This window comes from Pelophylax lessonae (genome assembly GCF_965119305.1).
Source record: "Pelophylax lessonae genome assembly, chromosome: 2".
NCBI lineage: Eukaryota > Metazoa > Chordata > Amphibia > Anura > Ranidae > Pelophylax > Pelophylax lessonae.
In genome coordinates, this window is record NC_138769.1 from 265,065,739 (window position 1) to 265,091,990 (window position 26,252).

At 45.0% G+C, this 26,252-nt stretch overlaps 1 protein-coding gene across 3 annotated transcripts in view; it reads right to left on the bottom strand.

The window, feature by feature from the left end:
• The window catches only part of TMCC2 (transmembrane and coiled-coil domain family 2), a 248,176-nt gene that overhangs the window by 11,492 nt on the left and 210,432 nt on the right, over positions 1-26,252 (bottom strand). For all 3 annotated transcript variants that reach the window (XM_082245570.1, XM_082245569.1, XM_082245571.1), the window contains one exon: positions 13,033-13,168. In XM_082245570.1, coding sequence (XP_082101696.1) covers positions 13,033-13,168 — 136 coding nt within the window. The remainder of the gene's footprint in view (positions 1-13,032; positions 13,169-26,252) is intronic.

The following is a 26,252-nucleotide window of genomic DNA, read 5'->3' on the forward strand; positions in this document are numbered from 1 at the left end:
AACACCAAAGCCTGGATCACCTGGTCCAACAATTCCAGCTGTTCTGGAGGAATAGTCTCGGAGTCCAAAGACTCCCGGAAACCCCTAATCCATTCTGTCGCCGTCTGTGAGACTAAAACAGACACAAACACCGGTTTCAAAAAGGAACCCGCCAACACGTGAAGATGGCGGGAAAGGGATTCCACCCGCCTGTCCACCAGATCTGTAAAAACCGGGGCATTTTCCACAGGCACAAGGGTAGATTTGTTTAACCTGGAGACATGATGGTCCACTTTAGGTGGCACCATCCAACAGTTGGAGAGCATTTCAGCAAAAGGATACCGGCATTTAAAGCATTTTGGCACAACTAACACGTGCTTAACGTGCTGCCATTGGTCATTCCTAATATCGTGAAAAGTGTCGGGACAAGGGGAAATCTTGCCAGCTTTCTGAGATTTCTGGGAGCAAAAAGCCACCTGCGTCCCTGCCTGCGTCGGCTCATCAGCCAATTTTAAAGTGTCCCGTACTGAAATAATCAGGGCTTCCACTAAAGCGCGTTCCCGCACTGCTGCTGAAGAGGACAAGTCCTCTTCACCATCTGACTGCGAGGACAGCGACCCCACAGGAAGGGGAGCATCAGGGGCAACACATCATCCTCTGAATCAGAGGACACCTCCAAAGACAGAGAAGGCAGCGGCCGTTTTCAGCTATCAACCCTTTTCATGACTAAATCAACTTTTGTCGCCAGGCTTTCCATAGCTGCTGAAATCGCAGCCAGCGGCTGCGATTCGGACTGTCCACGAGTCACACAGAATGGATCTACGGGGGAAATCACAGTTTGGGACTCCATATTGCAAGTTGCAAAAAACAGAGTACTGTCGCTGTAAGAAGCGCCGATCGCAGTTCCCACCACCGATCAGAGTAGTCTGCAGAGATCCCCTTTTAACTAAACTAACAGCAGAGCATGCAGGGATATGTCCGCAGGGACCCCAGTACTGTACCACCTCAGAAAAAAACGTAAGGAAGCTCAGGGAAAATGGCTGCCCCATACAAGTCTATGGGGAAAAAACTACATTGCCCACACCTAAGATGGCCGCGACCACGGCGAGCCATGCAGCCAGGGACTGACACTATGAAGGCCTCAGGATCCACAACATGAACCAGCAAGCCCAAGGTACCATGCCAACCCCCCCCCCCCCAAGGGTGCCAGGCGCCCCAGACACATAGCCCCCACAGGAACATGGAAGGGGAGGGTAGGCACACAGAGCAGGCACCGGCCAGGCCAGGGGGATCTTTCAAAGGTACAAATCCCATTATCCTCAGGAGAGGGCCCACATTTACTCACCATAGCATGGACCGGGTGGGCTCCGCTTCGGGCAGACTGCCTCCCACCTGAAGTGGGGGTGCTGCCAGCCGAGGGGTACGCTGTGACTCAGGGCGTTCCAGGTTGTCGCGTCCCGGTGAGGCATCCGCTTGCAGGTTCGTCCCCATCCGGAAAAGGGGCACCGTCGTGGTTAGGCCTAGTGTGGATCTATAACCTGCTCACGCTTGTAGGCCAGGCTGAGGGGACCATAAGAATCTCGATTATCCAGTGCGAAGCCCCAGCCGGCATCGTTGCTTGTAGATCACCAGGAAATTCTTCCCTGAACACTAGCTAGCAAGTGAGTAAAGAGAAATAAAAGAAAGCATTCAGAAAAGAATACAAAAAACTGAGACCGGAGTACCAGCAGGAAACCTAGGTCCTACTCCTTCTCTAGGCAGAAACAAACTGATGTGCTGGGCTGTGTCTGTGAGGGTTATTGTGACGGTACTAACCGTCACTATGTGTGACGGATCACCCTGTCCCTGGATTGTAAACCCCTTTGTGTCATTTTCCTATGAGTTTGGGACATTGCACTTTTATTGCATTTTATTTCCTCTTTATTCATCCTCTGAACAAAGGAAGATGGCAGGACTCATGGCATTGAGTTAATGTAATGTAATGTTACAGCCCATCCCCCCCCCCCCTCCTCCTGTTCCTGTGTCTAAGTGTGTGGATTCATGATACAGACAATAGCCTGAGCTGGGCTTTAGATATCTCTCCGCAGGGGGTGTGTATTAGGACTGCCTGTTTCAAATGTACAAATGTTCAGTTCTCATTGGTTGGTCCTTGTCTCATCCCCCCCCCCCCTGCAAGGCTAAGGGGAGTGCCCCTTAGCTGTGTGTAACTGTATGTCTTGGAATGTAATAAACAGTTCCTGTTTTATCCTCAACTCGGAGCTTTGTCTCGTTTTTGGAGGGGGATTTATTATACAGAAAGCCGTTCGATTGTTTGGGGCTCTCTTTGGATGATTATTCGTATGCTGGTGTGCTACAGGGGTAATTCGTACATGCTGCAAATGTGGTACATCCACTAAATGGCGGTTTCATTCCTTTTTACGCTGAGGTTCGTAACAATTGGTGGCAAGCGACAGGATGAGTCCCACCGCCCAGAACAGCTACCGATGCAGTATGAGGAGCTGAAACGGATTACCCTCAAAAAGTTATTGAAACGTAGAGGACGACCAGCAGGTAGATTAAAGAAACGAGAGATTATTGCTCAATTGTTGGAGATGGATGCAGCACAAGAAAGGGAGAGAGCTAATGTGACCGGCATCTTGGATTTAACACCCGAGGAAATACAATTTAACCGGGCAGTGCAAATAAGGCTGGCACATTTTGGCCCCAACCCTACAGCTGACATTGTGGAACGAGTGCAAGCAGCGGTAACAGCCCAACTGCAAGGAAGAGGAGCTGCAGCAGCGGAGGCACCCCATAATAATGTGGGAAGAAAGAAGGTACCTTTTGCTGCGTTTAAAACTTTTGTGGAATCTGAGGGGGAGATTGATGGATTTTTGGCAGACTTTGAAAGGCAGTGTACCTTACACAGGGTGCCCACAGACGAATGGGTCACCATCCTCTCTGGGAAATTGTCCGGCCGGGCCAGCGATGCTTTTCAGGCCATCCCAGAGGAGGAAATTATAGATTACCAGGCCGTTAAAGATGCCCTGTTGGCCAGGTATGCAGTAACGCCAGAAGTATACCGGCGGAGGTTCAGAGAGACCCCCAAGCAAGCGAGTGACTCCTATATGGAGTGAGCATGCAGAGTACACCGTGCAGCAACCCACTGGATGGCAGGATGCCAAGCTGTATATGGGGAGGAGATCTTACAAGTGTTTATGTTGGAACATTGCTTCAACAAGTTACCTGCCGGGGTCAGAGAATGGGTCCGGGACCGTAAACCCTCCACTTTCCCGGAAGCCGCTGGATTGGCAGATGAATATACAGACGCTCGTAAGCTGGATGATAATGTGCCCAAAGCTCCTGCCAGGGTGGAATACCGACAAGCAGCACCCACCAATACTATTATTTACCAGGCTCCAGCACACCGCACCCCGGCTTTGCCTGCAACCAACAGCTATGCCCAGCCACCCCGTTTTAACTCCAGGGATTATTGGCAACCCATCCGGTGCTTTGAATGCAAACAGCTTGGGCACAAAAGGCCGGAGTGCCCGTTGAACACAGCCAACCAGGCGCAGTCATGGAGACGGCCAGCCGGCGGAAATCCATGCAACTCCCAGCCTGCTGCTCACTGCATTGAGCAGGAGAAATGTTGGGGCGTCCTCCATGAAGCAGACCCGGTCCAAGCCGTCCACTACTACCATGGCCACAGGCAGCAACAACCTAGCCTCAGACCAATGCTCAAGCCCCGGATTACCAATCTTGGACCACCCCTACCACAGAGAAGGGGGGACTCCTCCAACTCGCAGGCACGCAGATACCAATCCCGCAGTGGGGTACAGTGCTACAGGTGCAAGCAGGTTGGGCACTACCAACGAGACTGTACCCAGAGCAGGGACCAAGCTGCATGGATCCGACCAGGGTCACCCCCTTCAGTAAAGACAACGGTCCCCTACTATCACGCAGAGGCTCCCCCAGTCATACCAATATTCAAACCCACCGAGGTGCAATTGGGTACCCTTCACGAAGCTGACCCAGTGAAAGCCGCTACAGAGAACCGCCAGCACCATTGCCAATCTGTCCAGTTAAACGGAAAGCCTGTGCGAGGTCTCCGAGACACGGGAGCCACTCTCACTTTGGTCAAGCGACATTTGGTCCCAGATGCTGCCCGAACTGGAGGTTCAGTAGTGGTACGGGTAGCAGGGGGAGGGGTGCACCAGATACCCACTGCGAGGGTCCACTTGAATTGGGGTGCTGGGTCAGGTCTGATTGATGTGGGGTTGATACAGGAGCTCCCCACCGATGTCTTACTGGGGAACGACCTAGGCCACTTGACCTCAGCGTTCCTGCCGGTCCAGATCCCGGGCCCACATCACGGAGACCTACTTACATTCTGAGGTCCAGATGCTTGAATTTTTGGATGGAGTGCCGTCATATGGGATCGGTTTTGGTTTGGGAGGGGAGGGCCATGGCAGATTTACTTGGAACTCCCTGGATTGACTCTTTGGGACTTGTTACCCGACTAATTCAGGCACAGACCAGTTGGAGGTCTGGTACCTGGAATTAGTCTACCTTTGGGGGGAAGAGATGTGTACTAACCGTCACTATGTGTGACGGATCACCCTGTCCCTGGATTGTAAACCCCTTTGTGTCATTTTCCTATGAGTTTGGGACATTGCACTTTTATTGCATTTTATTTCCTCTTTTTTCATCCTCTGAACAAAGGAAGATGGCAGGACTCATGGCATTGAGTTAATGTAATGTAATGTTACAGCCCATCCCCCCCCCCCTCCTCCTGTGTCTAAGTGTGTGGATGCATGATACAGACAATAGCCTGAGCTGGGCTTTAGACATCTCTCCGCAGGGGGTGTGTATTAAGACTGCCTGTTTCAAATGTACAAATGTTCAGTTCTCATTGGTTGGTCCTTGTCTCATCCCCCCCCCTGCAAGGCTAAGGGGAGTGCCCCTTAGCTGTGTGTAACTGTATGTCTTGGAATATAATAAACAGTTCCTGTTTTATCCTCAACTCGGAGCTTTGTCTCATTTTTGGAGGGGGATTTATTATACAGAAAGCCGTTCGATTGTTTGGGGCTCTCTTTGGATGATTATTCGTATGCTGGTGTGCTACAGGGGTAATTCGTACATGCTGCAAATGTGGTACATCCACTAAACGGCGGTTTCATTCCTTTTTACGCTGAGGTTCGTAACAGTTATGTCTGGAGGGACAGCCACGTGGGCGTGTACATGTAAAAACTTTGTACTAACTTACTGCCTAGACTACTCCTGCAGGTGGCAGCATAACCTACACAGCTCATGAAGATGAGGCTGCGTCTGTCAATGGACGATAGAGAAATACTGTTTTTAACTTGTAAGCAACAAGTGTAAGAAAAAGGCTTGGTCTTTAAGTGATTAAACTGCCCTCATTTACAGACAGAAGTTAATTCCTTTGATCTAAAAGAAGGAAATGATAAATTGTAAAAAATTGTGTTTATAGTTATCTCGCAGCCTTAGCAATGTTGATAGACATTTGCTGGAGGCTCTATTTTTTTTTCTTGACAGCTGTGTGTGAGCAGAGAACAGCTCGCGATTTTTTAAGGATTAATCGTGCAGCTCTATCTGAAGTAGATAGCTGGGGCATTACAATTAACAATTCGATAACCAGAACACCACAAGACAATATCATTTTTTAATGGATCACCAGGGACATTTCTGGAGAATTGTTTTCCACTGCAACCAGTGGCAGGAACTAACACAGTCGCAGCAGTTGCCATTGTGACTGGGCCCTGGAGTTCTGCCACTGTGGGAGGGCCTGCCAGCCCATCTGTCATTCCGTTGAGCAATGAAGTCTCAGGAGTCTGGAGCCCCGCCTATCCTCTCAAGGGAGCGAGAGAAGCCGTGAAGTAAGGTGGACACTGAAAAAAAAAAATGTCAGCTAACCAGCTGACACCAATAGAGTTCAGGGGGAGGAGCTCTCCCCTCTGCAAGGAGACACCATGATACAGAGGAATCCCTGGAGGCATGTGTAGTAAATGATGAGGGGGCTTCATCTGTCTGACAAGGTAAGTGACAAATTGCTAGTGCAACTGATCCCAACCTCCACCACCTCTGCCTCCTTTTGACCCCCCCCCCCTCCTCACACCACAGATCTCATCCCTATTCCACCCATATCTCTCAGGAATGAGATATGTGGTGGGGGAGGATGACATCACCGCTGTCACTAATCCCACCCCCCTCACCACCACCGCTGTCACTAATCCCACTCCCCTCACCACCACCGCTGTCAATAATCCCAGCCCCCTCACCACTACCTCTGTCACTGATCCTACCCCCTCACCACCACTGCTGTCACTAATCCCACCCCCCCCACCACCACTGCTGTCACTAATCCCACCCCCCTCACCACCACCGCTGTCATTAATCCCACCTCCCTCACCCCCACCACTGATCCTACCCACCACCGCTGTTACTAATCCCACCCCCCTCACCACCACCGCTGTAACTAATCCTACCCCCCCTCACCACCACTGCTGTATCTAATCCCACCCCCCCACCACCACTGCTGTCACTAATCACACCCCCCTCTCACCACTTCCGCTGTCACTAAACCTACCCCCCTCACCACCGCTGCCGCTAATCTCATTCCCTCTCACCACCACTGCCACTGATCCCACTCTGTACACCACCACCGCTGCCACTGATTCTACCCCCTTAACCACCACAGCTGCGCCACTGATTCTACCCCCTTAACCACCACCAATGCCACTAATCTCAATCCCCCTTACCACCACCGCTGCCACTAACCCTTCCCTCCCTCACCACCCCCCCTCACCACCACTGATCTTATCCTAACGCCACCACTGTCACTGATCCCATCCCAACTCCACCACTGTCACTGATCCCATCCCACCACCACCGCTACCACTGATCCCATCCCACCGCCGCCACTGATCCCATCCCATCACCAACACTGCCACTGTTCCTATCCCACCACTGCCACTCATCCCATCCCAGCACCGCTGCCATTGACCCTATCCCTCCCACCACCACTGATCCTACCCCCCCCCACCCACCGCTGTCACCTATCCATCCTCTAACCACTACAACCACCACTCATCCCATCCCCCCACAGCTGCCACTGATCCTATCCCACCACCACCCCTGCCACTGATTCCAACCTACCATCATCTCTGCCACTCATACCATCCTATCCCCCACCGCTGCCACTCATCCCATCCTATCCCCCTACCACTGCCACTCATCACATCCCTTCCCCCCACCACTACCACCACCTCTGCCACTCATCCCATTCCATCTACCCCACCACTACTGCTGCCACTGATCCCAATTCCCCCCACTGCTGCCACTCATGCCATCCCTTTACCACTGCCACTTATTCCATCCCCCCCACCACCGCTGCCACTCGTCCTATTCCATATCCACATCACTACCACCACTGCGACTCATTGCAACTCAATGCTCCAGGGGGCCCCTGCCTCACCCCTGTATATCTTGATAGGAGGGGCAGCATATAGAGGAACCAATCTGCCCTCCGCTGCAGCAAGAAAATGTAGGGGATCAGTTTCTCTAAATGCGACCCCTTCTATCCAGGTGTATGGGGGTGACGCATGGGGCTGGGTCGCCCTAGGGGTCAAAGGGGGCCCTTTATGGTTTCTTGCACCGGGGCCCTGAAAGTTCTAGTTACGCCTCTGACTGCAACAATGGGATATGACTTGGTATTATAAATCACCAGTGGGTTTCTAAAGATATTGCTGGACATTAAAGTTTAGTCTGCCAAAGACATTGCTGGACATCGATCACAGAAATGTTGATGCAGTTCAATGTTTCAGATTATAATTGTCAGTTGGATGCCATTTTGAATGATGTGTTTTACACATTATATTAAATATGACACTTTGCTGAAATAATCATAACCATTATGTTTAAAGGTATTACATTCTGGCAAACTAGGTACTGTATATCAGCTTAAATACCAAACACTACAGGGCCAAAGGCTAATATACTCCCTGCTATGCAGATATAAGCTAATTTCATTATAGCTGATAGAGTGCCAGTCACATTTTGTTAAAAAAACCCACAGTTAAAGATCAACTTTTTTATGTAAATGTCCCTAATTTGGTGTTAAAAAAAAAAAAAACAGTGCTAGATCATTCTAAACGGACTTGTCTCGCACTGTTTGAAGAATAAGGCTGCCTGAGTGTAGGTCTGCTTTAAGGCATGCTATGAAGTCTGAATGACAGTGTAAATAACAGTTTAGAAAAAAAAATTTTTGTACACACCGTAAAATCTATTTTCTCCATTTGTTAATTAGGGGGCAATGCCAGTATTCTAAGGTCTGGTGTATAGCTGCTGCCTCTTGGAGAATGAACACTAGCATGGGCGTCCGCTGAACTTTTTTCAGGGGGAGGGGGGGGGGCATCATTTTAAGGACACCCATGCTCCGCCCCTTTTCAGCAATGTCATGAAGGCAATGTCAGTCACCATCCGAGCTGGGACTCGCGAGTATTTATTTTTAAAGGGGAAACAGCAGAATTGATTTTTAAAGCATTTGTTAACCTAAAAAAAAAAAAAAAATTATTGATCCTGTTGCCTTAAAGCATGTTATACAGCACAGTGTTTGTGTGGTGTAATTTGGATCCTTCTATCACCTAAAATACCTGGCTGATCATGCCTGGCTATGTTCTACCCTCTGTAAACTGACCACAGTATACCATGGCTGCTGAGCTCTGACACTGTGGTCAGTCTACGTGCCTCCGTTATCTGCAGCCCTCCTGTCCTCTCTCCACCCTTCCTCCCTGCCTGTCTGCTGCTTTGTCAGTGCCCCCCCCCCCTCCTGCTGCTGTAGTTTCATTTAAAGTTTCATATCCTGTCTACAGTCTGTTTAATAATTCTAAATAGAATTATATAATTCTCTTTAAATAATCCTTTGTGCCCCTGTATCTGTGTTTTATAAAAATAAGCTGTTCTTTACCAGTTTTAAGAGGGCCGATCATTGCTCACGTGACCTGCCATATCTCTCCTCCTCTCGGCCTCTCCTCCTCCTCCTCCTCCCCTCTCAACTAATGCCATCTGGGAATCCTTGGCCCCGCCCACTGTGGGGGGGGGGGCTTCCCCCCTTGCGGACACCCATGGACACTAGGCAAAACAGAAGGCAAAGCCTACTAGGGGGTATACCCCTGCATGTACTGAACAAGCTCAGAATTAGTAACTAGCAACAAAGTGGCAATGACAGAAAGGTAGGATAAAACATCTTAAAGCGTTTATTATCCTAAAAAAAAAAAAAAAAAAAAAAAAAAGATACTGTTTCTCTAAAGCATGTTATACAGCACAGTGCTTGTGCTGTGTCATTTGCCCCCCCCCCCCGTATCACCTAAAAAACCTGGCTGATCCTGCCAGTTTCTCCCCCCTGTGAACTGACCACGGTATATCATGGCTGCTGAGCCCTGACACCCTGGTCAGTGTACATGCCTCCATCAGCCGAAGCCCTGCTCTCCTGTGTCCTCCTCCCCCCTCCCCTCCCTGCCTGCTGTGTCAGTGCCAGCCCCTTCATTCCTGCTGTTCTCATATTTATTATAAAATATTCCCATCCACTAAGTGCTCCTGTCTTATAGAAAACATATGTCGATCTGTACCTATATCAGAGTGGCTCCAAGCGATCAAGTGACAGCTCGGCTCTCTCTCCTCTCTTCCCCTTCTCCCCGGCTGACCTCAGCTGCAGTGCTTGGCCCCGCCCACTGGAGCTTTCAGCCGGGCAGAGAAGAGAGAGGAGGGATCAGCTAATCACTGGGAGCCGCTCTGATATAGGTACAGATCGGCATATTTTTTCTATAAGACAGGCACAGGAGCACTTAGTGTTATATTACAGAGTGGATTAGATTATTTTATAGTAGTGGCTTAACAACCACTTTAACTGTGCGGAAACAGGCCCACAACAGAAAGGATGCCCAACATAATAGACAAAAGAATTTTATGGGGAGTACCAAAAAAATCTTCCTTTCTCCCAGCATTAAATGAAATAAATAAAGTGCGCTCTACTTATTCTGGTTTGTTCCTGAAAACAACATAGGGACACATCACAGAACCCCTGTGATAGGTGAATCAATTAAAAAGACTGATACTTGTAATGAAGAAATATGTGCAATAAATTGGGAAAAAATTAATGTCAACAATATATATAAAAATATATACAGTGTGTACTCCAAACACAATTAAATGTTTAAAGAATCAACAATGCGACAATTAAAAAATTAATGAAAGTACATGCAATATATATAGAAATATATGGAAATTAGGTGCAGTATGTATATCAATAAATACAAAGCAAATTACACAAGATAAGCACTTGATATGTGCCATGGTTCACAAAAAGATATATTTTGTTGACATTATTTCATATTTTTGCAATTTATTGCACACATTTCTTCATTACAAGTATCAATCTTTTTAATTGATTCACCTATCACAGGGGTTCTTTGATGTGTCCCTATGTTATTTTCAGGAACACACCAGAATAAGTAGAGCGCTCTTTATTTATTTCATTTATTTCTTCACTCTATTGTTCTTAGAGTTCAAGTGCAGCCACCCCCCATCCACCACTTATTTTAGTTAAAGCGCCCCCATACACATCTATCTATTTCTCCCAGCATTCACTGGAGGACACAGACAGTATTCTTTGACTAGGACATTCAAAGTAGTGCCAAACAGAAGCCTGGAAAAAAATATGCTAGCAGTTACATTCTAGAACTAAATCACACCACTGACTGTATGAGCTTGTGTCTAAAACTGGCATCAGCTGTAACATCCACACAATGAAATTTCATGAAACCGAAGACTAGGTTTTGGTTCAAAGCATTATAGACATTCTGTCAATGGACAGGGGGGAGAGGAGAGGCATATAAATAACATAATCGCTTCCCTATACAAGCCTATATGAGAGCTGCAGTCACAGTACCATAAGTGCAGTGCTATCTGTAGTATCTGACATATACAAATGTATGAATTCCACAGTAAACAGAAGCAATCAGCCCTGATAACGCACCTGTCCAGCGATGACTTTTTTTTTACTCCTAATAATTTATAAAGTTGTATTTGCTTGGAGTTCTGCTTTTATTCAACTTTAACAAAAAATAAAAAAAGAGAGAAATCCTTCTATAAGAGGTCATACTTATTTGACCCACCTGTCTTCACTCTCTCGTAGAGCTATGCGAGCCAAAGAATCTCCTAGGAATATTGAATGCCTGTTTCCTTGGCGTTCTCTGTGGTTTTATCCACTAGTCATGACCAAGGGGCTGGTGGATGGATTTACAGAGCATACGTGGGGACTTGAGATTTGACATTCCTGGAAGTGTGTTGGATGCTGAAGATTTTTCAGCCGGTGTCGCTATCATACGTTTAAATTAAATCTAAAAGCAAAACATTTTTTTAACATTTCGGATAGTGCGTTTAGGGATTAGAACACCAATAAGGGATTGAGGCACTTGAGAAAATTGTTCATGTTAACAATGAAATGTGTCATGCTCTGCAATGCATCTCCTTAGCCACGTTTTGGAACAGCCACATGAGGTGTGATCATGGTGTTTTATGAACACTGTAATTTGTTGGCTTTTCCCTGGATGGCCCTCACGCTGGCTGCTGCTCACTGGGTTGGGTGAAGTATCAAAGAAGTTTTTTTCTTTAACACTTTACTAAATACTTGCTTTGGATATAAAATCCTTGCCCATTTTGACATCAAACTGCATTCACGCCTGTGTGTACTGTGAGGTATATGTTTGGTACACCATCTAATGTATGGTCCTGGGAGCTTTAGGAATTTCTGTTAGGTGTATTTATTCAACGCATGTACATTTGAACTGGCGTTTTTCAACTTGCAGTTGATTCCCGGATATCTTGAACAACTTATGACATAAGCCTTTTTGACTGTTTCCCTAACCTCTTAGATTGTATATATGGCTTAGTCCTAACAAGTGGCGGGGGTGCAGCGCGCTCCCTAACCCTGCAACACACTACTGAACCCTGCACTCCATGCTTAATGCACTCCTGAACGTTGCAGTCTGTGCATATCACACTCCTGAACCCTGCATTCTGTGCGTAATGCAACCCTAAACCCTGCAGTCTGTGCATAACATACTCCAGAAGCCTACAACTGATGCATAAGGAACTTCTAAAACCTGTAAGTAATGCACTCCTGAACCCTGCAGCCTGCTTGTGATGTACTCCTGAAACCTTTCACAATCCTTCCAGTTTCCCACTTTAAGAATGGAAACTTCTGTGAAAGCTGTTACTTGGTGTTCCAACCAGTGGAAGATGTGTAGAGAAACACATGGTGCGAACAATAGATCAATAGTTTGAACTTCTTCAGCTTTAGAGCAGGTTTACACCTGTGCAGAGAGCTGCATTTTTTTGCAGCTCAAAAAATGCAGCTTTCTGCAAAGGCACTGAGAATAAAGGGTTTTCTGTGTGCTCCACTCAATTTTCAATACAGCTGTCATCTGCAGGGCACAGCAGTGCTACAAACTTCAACATGTCTGCATTTTTATGCAGTGCTTTGCGGCTCTCCATTGCATCCTGCATTTTTATTGCACTACAGATGAGCTACAGTGCGAAGAAACAAATGAAATGTCAATTTGTGACATTTCTATGAAGTTAAAAAAAGAGAAAACAGTGCCTGGATTCTAAAAATGCAAGGTACCATCCACAAATTCTGCCCAACATGGACACAGAAGAAAACGGAACCCAATCTTACAATACTGAGCCAGCATAGCTGGGTAGAGACATCCTACTGCCTCAAGGCACTAAGCCAAACTAAAAATCGTTTAGTACATTCTGTGGTAGAGCCACTATATGGGCTAAATGCTTTGCCTAGTATCCAACCTATTAGTGGAAGCAGCTTTACTCACACTGTAAAAGACTGTGTCCCCTGAAAAAATAAAGACTAAAAAGCGTTCCAAAAAAGTTAGAGGTAAAAAATACAAATGCAAAAAAAAAAATGCATTTGTGTGTGAGTGCATGACATTATCAAAGTATTAAGACCTCTCTTATTCTTAGACCTTATTTTACCTGAATATCTCTGGCACGTTCATACGACTGATAAGCAACTTTCTCCTCCATGCTAGCCAGCTCCTGTTTAAGCAGAGTCATTTCGTTCTGATGTAGTTCCGTTAGATCATTAAGCTGCTCTTCCAAACGCTCATACCTGCAAATAGATTAATCAGAAATTACCATGCGTAAAAAAAAATATAATAAAATACATAGTGATTACTATTATAAATACCATTTAATATAGAATTTTACCAAAAAGACATTTGGGAATTTTGACTTGACAGTAAATACCATATCTTGGAGTTCAGCACAGGATATAGGACAGAAAGTCATAGACTATTTTAGATAGTTACATAGTTATATAGTAGGTGAGGTTGAATAAAGACAATAGTCCATCCAGTTCAACCTGTGTAGGTGTGTGTGACTGTAATCATCTAACATAGCCCTTTATCTCCTGATCCTTGAGATGTAAGTCTAAGAGTCTTTTGAAAGTCACCATACTACCCGCAGAAACCACCTCTTGTGGTAGACAATTCCACAATCTTGTAGCCCTAACAGTAAAGAACCCCCCACGTTGCCTGAGGTTAAAACGCTTCTCCTCTAATCGCATTGTATGTCCTCGAGTCCTCATGCAATTCCTTCGAATGAACAGCTTTTTTTCTAAGCTGAGATCCCCATTAAGATATTTATAAATTGCTATCATGTCCCCTCTCAGACGTCTCTTCTCCAGGGAAAATAAATCGAGCGATTGCAGCCGCTCTTCATAGGTAAGGTCCTCCAATCCCCTAATTAGTTTAGTTGCCCTTCTCTGGACTCTCTCCAGCTCCAACACATCCCTCCTGAGGACTGGCGACCAGAACTGGACAGAATACTCCAGATGCGGTCGGACCAGAGTTTTATAAAGTGGAAGGATTATAGTCTTATCTCTGGAATACATCCCTTTCTTTATGCATGCTAATATTCTGTTGGCTTTGGAAGCTGCCGCTTGGCATTGCATGCTGTTGCCTAATCTATCATCAACCAAGACTCCCAGATCTTTCTCCATTTTTGAGTCCCCCAAGGGTTCCCCTCCTAACATGTATTGTGTTTTTATGTTTTTGGTCCCCAAGTGCAAAACCTTACACTTCTCCACATTAAACCTCATTTGCCATGTCGTTGCCCACTCCGTAATTTTGTCCAGGTCATTCTGTAGGATATCTGCTTCATGCTGGCCAATTTTGTGTCATCTGCAAAAATTGATAACGAACTACTGATCCCGTCCTCAATGCTGTTTATGATTGGACATTGACAAAAGCTTTGCTGAGAACACTCCCAGTGCACCCTCAAATAAACCTCGGCCACTCCTGGAACCCCAGTTTAATAGCAAAGAACATGGGGAAGACAGAGGACCAAGGGGAAGGAAACTGTCCCCTGTACTGTACTCCAAGTTGTAGTTACTCGTAAATCGAAATTCCCATTTCCTTAATAGTACAATACAGGACACTGAGGGCTGGGCAACAACATATAAACCTGAGCAAACATACCAACGAAAGGAAAGATCAACAGACCCTAAATACAGATGAAAGCTTGAAGAATCTTGCGTCCGAAAGTTGCATCAACAGGGGCCTTAACATCAGCCCAGTAAAACACTGAAAAAGTAGTAACAGAAGGCCAGGTGGTGGCCTTGAAAACATACAAAATGGATGCTTAATGCTGAAAAGCCAAATAAACACTTACAGCTGCAACTGTTCCAGCAGAACAGGTTTCTCAAAGGCAGCATTGTGTTTTTCTTTTTTTGCCCAGGCCAGTCTTTACTAATCCTCTAGTAATTTGCACGTTCCAGACTTTAACAGCTTTTTAGTTGCCCAAAGAAACACATCACAAAATGGATGTGGTATGACAGGGCATTAATGTATCCAGGAAGGGAGCTGCAGAATGTTAAAAGACAGAATCTCTGACCAGATATACAATATAGGCTCATGGAATTCCTTGTCCTCTGTTGCTCAATATGCAGCATTTGAACATAAAGGGAAGGGAAGTGTCCTGCTTTGGTGGGCAATAGAGGATGCTACCTCAGCTGTAATTTTGAATAGAGTTTGTACCCCAGTTTGTGGTTCACAGGTAATGCTTAAAGTGTTACTAAGCCCAGGACCCTGCATTTACAATATCTAGCCCCCCACAGTACACAGAACATGGAAATACAATTATTTTGGTAAATATAAACCGCTAAATATCATTTCTCATCAGTATATAGTAGTCTTGTGACTTTTATCAGTTTCTGGTTAAAGTTTTTAGGAAGAGTTTTCATTCTCCTCTGACTGTCCCATAAGGCTGCAGGACCCTTGACCCTCTGTTTGGCTAGTGCTGATCGGCCCTGTGCTGATCACATGCACCCTCCCAAGAAAAAAAAAAAAAAAAACTCTCTAGCAATACACACCAAACTGAACCTGTGCAGAGTGACTCCAAATGCTCTGTCTCATCAGGAGATGGATTGGGGACAGTGGAAAAAGGGGAGGATCAAAAAAGACAGGATCACACAGCCTTTTTACACAATGCGGAGGATTAACTCCTTAGGTTCCACAGTGAGTATAACAAGCATGCTTTACTGTATATACAGACTGATTTTACTGTTGTGGATTTAGTAACACTTTAACATTGTGGTTTGCTGTTTTAAGATTTTTGATGAGATCCCACTAACCTTCAGCTCATGATCTTACAAATATGCAGGAGCTGGAGAGGATCCTTTCATCCTGAACACACTGGCGATTGAGGAGTATGACTAAGTATGTAAGGTATGGCATCTGGTACTCCCACACCAGATGGCTAAGGTGTGGGAAGGCTGTAGGTGGTGCCTCTGATCCAGTGTGCTGTGTTGCTGGCACATCAGGTCAGTCACTGCCCTGGTGGCTAGTAAGTGTGCCTGGTCCCTGTGTTTTTGCAGGTTGACCTATACCCCAACATCAGTCCAGGAGAGAGGCGATGTAGAAGGAACACATGCTTGCCTTCTGTCATACATTCCCCTGTCTGCACAACAAGCCTCAGGAAGATACTACTCTGCTTTGTTATCTAATCTAGTACACTTTCCCAACCCGGTGTTCCGTGAGAAAAACCTACCCGTGAGAAATGCCTACCCTCGTCACTTCCGGCGCACCTACGTCATGCACGGAGGGTATGAAATGATCACGACAGTGTGTGTAACGCGGCAGTTACATTAAAACAGCTCGGCTGACATATGAGGCATCTCCGCTCCTGTCCCTGGCACTTCGCTGATCTTGGCTAGTAAATATAAAAGTGGTGGCGGGTGTATGAAAAGATAAATCACGGAGGCGAGAGCCGCTTTTATATTTACTAGCCAAGATCAGGGAAGTGCCAGGGACAGGAGCGGAGATGACTCATATTGCAGCACAGCTGTTTTAATGTAACCGTTTTTTAATGTTAAGGTGTTTTAATGTTACACACACTGCCGTGATCATTTCATACCCTCAGAGCATGCGCACTAGTAAGCTCCTCATCTGTTCCATTACGTATCCGGGGCTGTGAGCATGCGCACTGCTGCGCTGCTCAGCTGTTCCTGACAGGAAGTGACGTGGGTAGGCATTTCTCACGGGGTAGGTAATTCTCACGGAACACCGGCTCACTGTTAGGGCAATTGTTTAACCTTTGAACTATTCTGTGAGATATTACAAATACAGGGGCATGCCTGGTTGTTTGTTAAGGACTTTTTAAATGATTTTAGACTTTGCATGCTGTGCTCTGTGTATCTTTGTATTTTATGTTACAATGTTCAATGATGTGTAAATAAAATGTAGCTATATTTTCCTCTAATCTTCTGCAGCATTGAATAGTTTTTGCTCAGTTCTATCTCTAAGTGAAGGTGCTTTTGGTTCTTAACCCCTAAAACACTGTCTAGGCAGGGCATACATTACCCACTTTTCTTCCCTTCAATCACAGTTTGAAGGAAAGAAGATTGCTCGATTCCCCCATCAACACATTCAGTGTTGGTGGAGGAATCCCTCCCACTGAGCTATTGTATTTTGACAGCTGGAGGTTTCCCAGCCGTCAAAATACAATGATCACTGCTTGTGGCTATACCCGTCGGCAATGAACGAACAAAAAAACCCCCACAGAACCCGATAGATCAACTTCAGTACAACCAGTCTGCCCATGCATGGTTTTAATTTTGATCAGTCAATGGCCAGCTTTAGGCTAGGCTTCACACGTGTCCAGTGCGAATTTCCCCTCCGTTTTCACTGCGAATTTCCTAAACAGCTGGTCAGCACTTCAGCTGTCATTTTAGATGTGGTTCAGATGTGAATTGTTGGAGCTGGCTGTTGTGTCCTTAACAACAGATGACTCATCAGCTGTCAGCGGGTTTCCCCGCTGACAGCTGAATGAAAAAAAAAAAAACATAAAAAGTAGTGAAACAAGCGGCGTGGAGTTCCCCCTCAACCCATACCATGCCCTTTCGAGTCTGGTACAGACTTTTTTTTTGGCGTGTGATCCCTTCCCAAATCCATACCAGACCCTTAGCTCTGGTAAGGATTTTGAGGGGAACCCCTAATCCAAAATGTAAGAATAAAATGGCATAGGGGTTCCCCTACGTCAAAATGTAGAAATACAATGGCATGGGATTCCCCCAAAATCTATACCAGAACCTTATCTGAGCATGCAGCCTGGCAAGCCAGGAAAGGGGGGAACGAGTGAGCGCTTTCCCCCTCCTGAACCATCCTAGGCCACATGCCCTCAACATGGAGGGTGCTTTGGGGCCCCCCGCTCTACCAGCATGCCCCGGTCAGTAACATCACAGGGGGGTGGTGCCACAAAGTGACATCGGTGGGTGGTCCCGCCCCGTAGCTATTTAAGAACTGTCACTCGGTGTGTTGAAGCACACCGCAGTACTCAAGAAATGCACAAGACTCTTTTTAATTCACAGAGAATTTGCACTGCCGCTGTACCGCACATACAGTATGTGAACTGGCTCCATAGAAAGCTTGATTCACATGTCATTCAAATCAAATATGGTTCAAAACGCATCCAATTCACAGATATATGAACAGAGCTTTAGCCCAACACTAAGCTAACGTTTAGGGCCCATTCACACTTTGCTTTGCCTTAACACATTATTGTGTGCTACTGTGCACTGCATTAAAGCGGAGTTCCGGGCACAGATGTCATTTTTTAATGAACATACCCCCGGGACAGTCAGGGCTAGCACATTCCACAATGGCTAGCCTCTGATCTGTCCCGGTTCGCACTTACCTTTTAGAAGAAATACTTACTTATAAAATTTCTTCCACAGCGTTTCCATCTCTCTTGTGGGCAGCTGAAGCCGGCGCAGTCCTCTTCTGCGTCTTCTTCCGCGTCTTCTTCTCCCAGAATGCGCTGCACCGGCCCCTCTCGTCACTTCCGGTGCGGCGCCGCATTCCTAAACAGCTTCTGGGCATGCCCAGAAGCTGTTTAGCAGGGGAATGCGGTGTCGCCCGGAAGTGACGAGCGGGGCCGGTGCCGTCGCATTGATTCCTGGGAGCGATGACGTTTAGCTCCCAGGAATCATCGCAGCGCAGGAAGTGACAGCGGAGCCGCGGCGCTGAGGGAGGAAGTACCCTGAGGTGAGTATTTATGATCGTCAATTACAAGGTGAGTTTTTAAAAAAAAAAAATCTAACTATCCAATTCCTTTTCAGGTTAGGCTGAACTAGCGGACGGGCACAAAAAAAAAAATATCGTTTTTGTGCCCGGAACTCCGCTTTAAGATAGCTAATTCCTTAACATCACAAAAATTGGATAGGCACCATTTTATTAATGCAGCATAGTATAATGAACAATATACTATGTGTTTTAGGTGTCCTGCAGTACTATGCAGTGCACTGGGGTTCCATTCAAAACGAATGGCACCACAGCAAACCTAATGGTAAAGTGTGCATTTTACCATGTGTTACCATAATGTGACTTTCTGAATGGGCACTTAAATGAAATCTGGGTACACAGCCACTGGGTTGAATGAAAAAAAGCTGTCAGATGCCCACATCAACACACGTGATGTTGATGCAGAAATCTCTCTCTCTCGCTTTGCTATTGTATTCTGATAGGGAGATTTCATCTCTCCCGTATACACTGATCACAGCCATTGGCTCAAGTTAGCCACAGATGGATCGAAATTCGGCTGGTTCAACAGGAACAAGCAGAGTTTCAAATCATGTATGGGCAGGCTGGTTGTATTGAACTAAATCTATGGGGTTTTGTCTGGATTTTTGGTTCGATCACCGCCGGCAGCTATAGCCTATATATACAGTATACACAGTATATATTTATATATATATATATATATATATATATACACAGTTGGTAAAATAAGTATTGAACACGTCACCATTTTTCTAGCTAAGTATATTTCTGAAGGTGCTATTGACATGAAATTTTCACCACATTTCAGTAACAACCCATGCATACAAAGAAACCAAAACAAATAAGTTCAGAAATTAAGTTATGTGTAATAAAATGGAATGACACAGGGAAAAAGTGTTGAAAATGCTAACTGAAATTTATTTAATACTTCGTACAAAATCCTTTGTTGGTAATGACCGCTTCAAGACACCTCCTGTATGGAGAAACTAGTCGCAGGGGCAGGATTGCTTTCTAATTACTGATAGATTTCAGATGGTGTCTTGGCTTTCCATGCCTTTTTGCACCTCCCTTTATTCATGTGTTCAATACTTTTTCCCTGTGTCATTCCATTTTATTACACATAAATTAATTTCTGAACTTATTTGTTTTGGTTTCTTTGTATGTATGTATGTATGCTAAACTATACAAACCCTAAATGGACGGCCCTAGTGAGGCAGTCAGGGATGTATGGTAATTAACACTAATCCAAAACACCCCAAGGGTTAAATTACCATGCAAAAATATATGAACAACTGAAAATTAACTATAATTGATAGTTAAACACTCAGTGGGTAGCCAAGACTAAAAAGAGGCTGACTCAATAAACTTAGTGGATGCTGAAGCGAATAAGCCAGGAGGGAATGCTCTGTCTGTAATGAACACAAGGAAGGAAAAGAATAGGTGCAAAGGCCACCATAGTGTAGTAATTTAAATCTCGATGACAGGAACCGCCCAGAGTGACGTCCCACATGGCCGGTTCCGGTCACTTCGTCAGCTTCCTGCTAGGAAGATGTCCTGTACGCCCTCCTGGTGCCCATCAACATTCTGGAACTTGAGACAATTTGGTTTTCTCTTCAATGATGAACCCCTGAGTTGTGTAATCTCCCAACAAGAATCCTGTCGGACAATGCCACAGCCATGGCCTACATCAACTATCAAGAGAGTATCATAAGTCGTGCTGCTCAAAGGGATGCAGACTTGATTCTCCCTTGGACAGACCTGCATGTTCTGACCCTGTCTGCCATCCACATCCTAGGCAAGGAAGATTTGCAGGTGGACCTTTCTCAGTTGTCACCATGTGGATCCAGGGAATGGACTTTCCATCTAGAGCTATTCTAAGCAGGTGGAGGAGGTTAGAAGTGGATCTTCTGGCATCCTGATTCCACCTCCAGAACAGGTTTGTCACAAGGTCCAGGGATCCTCAGGCCTTCACAGTGAATGCCCAGGTGACTCTAGTGACTCTATTGACCGGGACCACCTGATCTACGGCTTTCTGCCTCTCCCTTGTCTGCACTGCAGGATCGAGCTGGAGGGCACTCCAGTAGTTCTCATCGCACTGAACTGGCCTAAGAGGATGTGGAACTTGGACATACTCATATTCCTGGCAGACTCTCTGTGGGCCCTTCTGGATCATCCAGATCTTCTGTCCAAAAGGTCAGTCCAGCACCCTGCTTTTTAGTTGCTGGCTCTGATGACCATCAGATTCTGTCATCTCTACCCTCGTGAGACAGATTTCTCACAAAGTCACCATTGTTTCAGAAAGCCAAATTTTTGTGGGGCAAGGACCAGGAAATGTAATCTTGTGAAATACTCAGTGGGATGCTTCCTGTTCTTTCCCCAGTCTAGATCAGCATCTGACAAAAGGCAAGGGCAACACCGCTCCCTATGAAAGTAATCCTTCCTCTGATGACTGAGTGCTGGTCCAGTCCATGTAATCCAAGAAAGAAGAGAAGGTGACCGCACTCCAGGATATAAAGGATGAAAATATTTATTCCATAAAATCCATGAAAATATAAAAGTGTAAAAATGAAATAAAGATGAAAACAAAAAATGAAACAAAGATGAAAAAGGTGGTTCACCAATCATATACGCCTTCTAGGTATATGGGTCCCTGCTGGGACCCGAGGTGTCTGTTATTCATGAGGTGGAGCACTTAATGACTGAAATAAAGAAAGCACAATGTTGGTGGTACCTTTTTCAAAAGCACAATTTTTTTCTTCATTTTTTATGAACTGAATATTTTCCACATTCATTTTTCATGGATATAAATCATTTGATGCTTTCTACATAGAGTATGGTAATTAAGGATTATCATAGTTACATAGTAGTTGAGGTTGAATAAAGACAATAGTCCACATTGTGTTCACTTTATATTCACAGTTAGTAGGATATTTATTTTATTTTATAGTGAATGAATTAGTATTTAACAGTGCCTACTTTAGATATTTTTTTTTATACTTGGTGCCTAATTGAGCTGCCAAAGACAAACATTAGGTTTCTAATACATAATAAAAAAATGTATTTGTGAGTTATTTCATGGATTTTATGGAATATTTTCATCCTTTGTATCCTGTGTGGTAACCTTCTCTTACCCTGGATTGCATACAGTAGATAAGCATATGGCCTTGAGCACTATGAGTCACTATGGGATAAATTTTAATGTATTCTGCAAAAAATCTGGTTGATCCTGTTGTTCACTGTCCCTCCATCCTTGTCTGTGTCCCCACTGCAGTCTGAGATTGTGTATCTAAGCTGTCGTTTCCTCTTTTATCTTATCTGTGCAGCCAACATGACTATAGAGCAGCGGTGGTCAACTGGAAAATTATAGAGGGCCTCAAGTGTATTCCCTGTTACCTCCAGTGGGCCGCACAATAGCTTGGCAATTTCGTATCACACTGCCCAAAACTCTTTTGTTGCATTTTTTAAGTGTATTACAATGCACACTGAAGTTGGAGTAACCCCCAGCATTGGCATCAGTGGATGCAATAATAGCACTCAACATTGGTGTCAGTGAGTGCAATAATATCGCCCCTGGTGCTAGTGCAATTAAACACCCCCCCACATTGTTGGTTAGTGGCAGTGTAATTTAACCCTCCCTGCATTGGTGGTCAGTGACAGTAATATTTACCACCCTACTCCCCCTGTATTGTGGACTGGCTGTAAAAGTTAAACCCCCTCTTCCTACTGTATTGTGGACTGGCAGTGAAAGTTGATCGCCATCACTTACCCATCACACACTCCCACAATGCTCTCTCTCTCCCCAGGCTAGAATTTTGCTTGTACTATGGGCAGAGATAACTTTGCCCACAGTACAGTATCTCTAATTAAGTGGCAGGTGATGGAATACAGAGCGCGTATTTGCACCCAGTTCCCTGCTGCGCTTTCCTTTGTCCAATAGCCAGAGGGTTGCACGCAGATGGCCGATGGGCCGCATGTTGGGCACCAGGACTATTGTCAGGAAAGGGTTTGCCTGCTGATGGCACTGTGGCTCCCTGATCTATAGGCTGCAGTTCCAAGTGTTTCTCAGCAGCCATAAGTTCATGGGAATCAGGCATCACCTTATGCTTGTTGCCTTGGTGTTTGGTCTCCATGGGCTCCTGACCTGCTGTCCTGCATCCTGTTCCTGGGCCCTGACCCTGCAGCCCGATCCTGTCCGGCCTACTCTCTCTGTCTCTTGTTACCTTTTCCTTGTCCTGTCTTGCTCCCAGCTCCCTCTGCTTGTTCTTCCTGTTGGGCCCTGGCTCTGTTATGACTACTCTTCGCATTCCCTGTTTTCTGTATATCCTTGGTTTGGGTGGTTGTTCATTGTGTGTCAATATTTTTTTGGTTCTCTGGTTTGATTTACAGTTTTGGAATATTGGAGGTGCGTTTACTTTTATGGTATATACTTATTTTTAAATAAATTATATTTTACATTTTATTTGTAAAGATAAAAAGATTGGGAAGACCACTAAGGGACACCTCGAAAAAATAGTTGTTAAGGAGAACCATCAACGGTGTAAGATGCAAAAAAGTTTCTTTATTGAAAAAATCTAGTTACAAAATTAAATATAGAAATAATCCACTCAGACACCTCATGTAAAACCACACAGACAATGTTGTCTCAGTGAGCATCGTGGATTTTTAGACTTGATACTTTGACTCCAAAAGGGTTAAATAATGAAATGAGTCTAAAAATCTTTTTGGAACCCTAATATGCATTACTCCCCTTGGTTTTAAAGTATTGGGAAGCTTGTTGAACTTTGAATAGTATGTCTCTGTAAGCCAGGTGAATGAGATAAATGTGCCATGAGCCTTTACAAGGTAATATTCTCAACTATTTTGTAGTTCTCACTCTTTACCACTAGATAGCGCTGTCTGACATGGTAATTCTTTGATATTTGATAAATGTGGGTTCTCCACTATAAATAGAAGCTAAGGAATAACGTCATCACGTCCTGACGAAGCGTACATGATATATGCGAAACACGCTGACGTAAGCAGCACAGAGGACCCTGCGCTTCAATCCGCGTTCCACCGGCCGCCCCAGCCAGTTATGCATCACGTTAAGCACCGGCTACAGACTTTAAACCAGCAGGGGTGAATTCAGACAGGTTTGTCAGACAGCTTTGTCACGCTACTCATGGGCCATTTGTCCGAACCTGGACCAACGCATAGGTCGGCACCGGAGTGGGATCTGGATTTTCAGGTAGTGGTAGGGGATTGGTCGGGTGTTGAAGATTGGCAAGAAACCCCTAGACACCGTTGGCTACTCCACTCCTCATGGCCTCCAAGCTGTCATTGTTTACCTGCTCACCTGTAGCTTTGAGTCATTGCAGTTGCAATTATGTTTGCAGAAGTACTCAGCACATGCAGACTTTTTGGACTGTCATCTTAGCAGGTTGGCCACTGCACTGAGAGCCAGGGGCATATTGATGTGATAAGGTCAACCAAGTCTACTGCACTATTGATAGCCTGAACTTTGATACTTGGGTTTCAGCTATTGTTGATTAACCCTGTTGGAGGCATCACACCTGCAATTTTCCACTATCTGTGACTGGCTATGGGCATTTTTCAACCATTGATTTCATCTTAACTGATGTTTTTTTCATGTTTTGTTTTTGGATTTATAGACTTTTTTGGGGAACCAGTTCCACAATAATAGGGGTTGCTCCTTGACTTGGAACAATGAATTGACCCCCATTTTTCATCTACAAGAATATGAATGTTGTACACCGGTGGTCTGTGAGAGAGAGTGAACGGGGCCCTGAGTGAATGGGGCCCTGAGATAACATTGTCTGTGTGGTGTTACATGAGGTGTCTGGGTGGATTATTTCTATATTTCATTTTGTAACTAGATTTTTTCAATAAAGAAACTTTTTTGAATCTTACACTGTTGATGGTTCTCCTTAACAACTATCATTTCTGGGTGTGCCTTAGTGGTCCCCCCGGTCTTTTTATCTTTACAGATTCAGTACAGTTGTGGAGGTACCCAGTCTCTAAGTGACGAAGCAGTTATATGCAATAAACATTTTTCCCATTCTTCAAATCTAGATGTTAGTGGGTTTAGGCTTTCGTGTTTTTTTATTTTTTCCTTCATACATTTTATTTGTGCCTGGTATTCTCTGTGGCAGTCCACACATTTCTGGTCACACTTGTTCCTGACATAACAACAAAGCAGTTTTGTTGCAAGATGCATCCTGAATAGGTTATATACTTCACCCTGCTACTGACAGAGGAAAAGGAATATTGCTGCCAGATATTGAAAAAGTGAGCCAGAGATTAGCTGTTAGAATGCAATAGTCTTGTTCATTCCCTTGATCCCCCGTGTATGACCCTAGTTCTGTTACGACTACTATTCGCATTCCTTGTTTTCTGTGTATATACTTGGTTTGGGCAGTTGTATATTGTGTTTGGTACTCTGGCTTGATTTACACAGGTTTGGAATATTGGAGGTGCGTTTGCATTTATGTTATTCATTTATTTTGCAATTAATTATATTTTACATTTTACTTGTGCCTGGTATTCTCTGTGGCAGTCCACTCATTTCTGGTCACACCTGTTCCTGACAGCTACAGAGTCACACACGTGGCCATATATAGTCTGAATAGATGACGGTCCACTCCCTCCCTCCTCCTCCATGCCCGCTAAACAGCTAAACACAATGGGGGGGGGGTATATTGTATGTTAATTGATGGAGGCTTCACCTTCCTGTAATTTTAAGCACATACAAACAATAGACAGGCTAGAGGGGTGTTAAACAGGCTTTGATTAGCAGACCCTATTTAGCCCACACCATGTTTTTGCACAAAATGCAGATGTGCTGGGAAAGAGCTGGGTCACATGTGTGCTGTATATCAATTAGGAAAAAAGGTAGATTTAAAAAAATAAAAAAATAAATACAGTCACCATCCAAATAAATAAAAAGAAGAGATAAAGTAATATAAATGAACCTGTGTGTTTTTAGTTTCACTTTAAAGACTTCTGTGCCCTGTATTCTTTTAAAAAAAAACGGAATTTTTGTAAAATCTTACCTGTAAAATTCCTTTCTCTGAGTCCTCCGACAGTCGCCGCCTCTTCATATTCGTCACATATGGGGTATTAGACTTTGCTCCGAAGGAGTAGCTAGGCAACAGAATATGTTAACAATAAAGCTTTAACATATCCCACCCTCAAGGGGTGGTCCCCTCAGTCAATACCCTCCTACTTCCTGCAACCATATCTCAGTTTTAGTGGAATAGCAGTAGAGTATACATTCAAACCCCAAAAGAGGGGCGGGGGCGGCGACTGTCGGAGGACTCAGAGAAAGGAATTTTACAGGTAAGATTTTACAAAAATTCCGTTTTCTCTTACGTCCTCCGACAGTCGCCGCCTCTTCATATTCGTCACATATGGGGACGTCCCAAAGCAGTGCAAACATGAGGGGTGGGAAACGCATCCGCGCCGAAAGGCAACGCAGTCTCCACATCAAAGAAAGGAACCTTACCAAAGGAAGGAAACCAGCTGGGCAACAGCAAAAATAAGTGCTCAACAGGAGCAACAACCCAGGAAAAGACAAAAAACCAGGGGATACAAAACTTATCCCAACAGCCAGGAGTCCCCAACAAGGGACCCTAG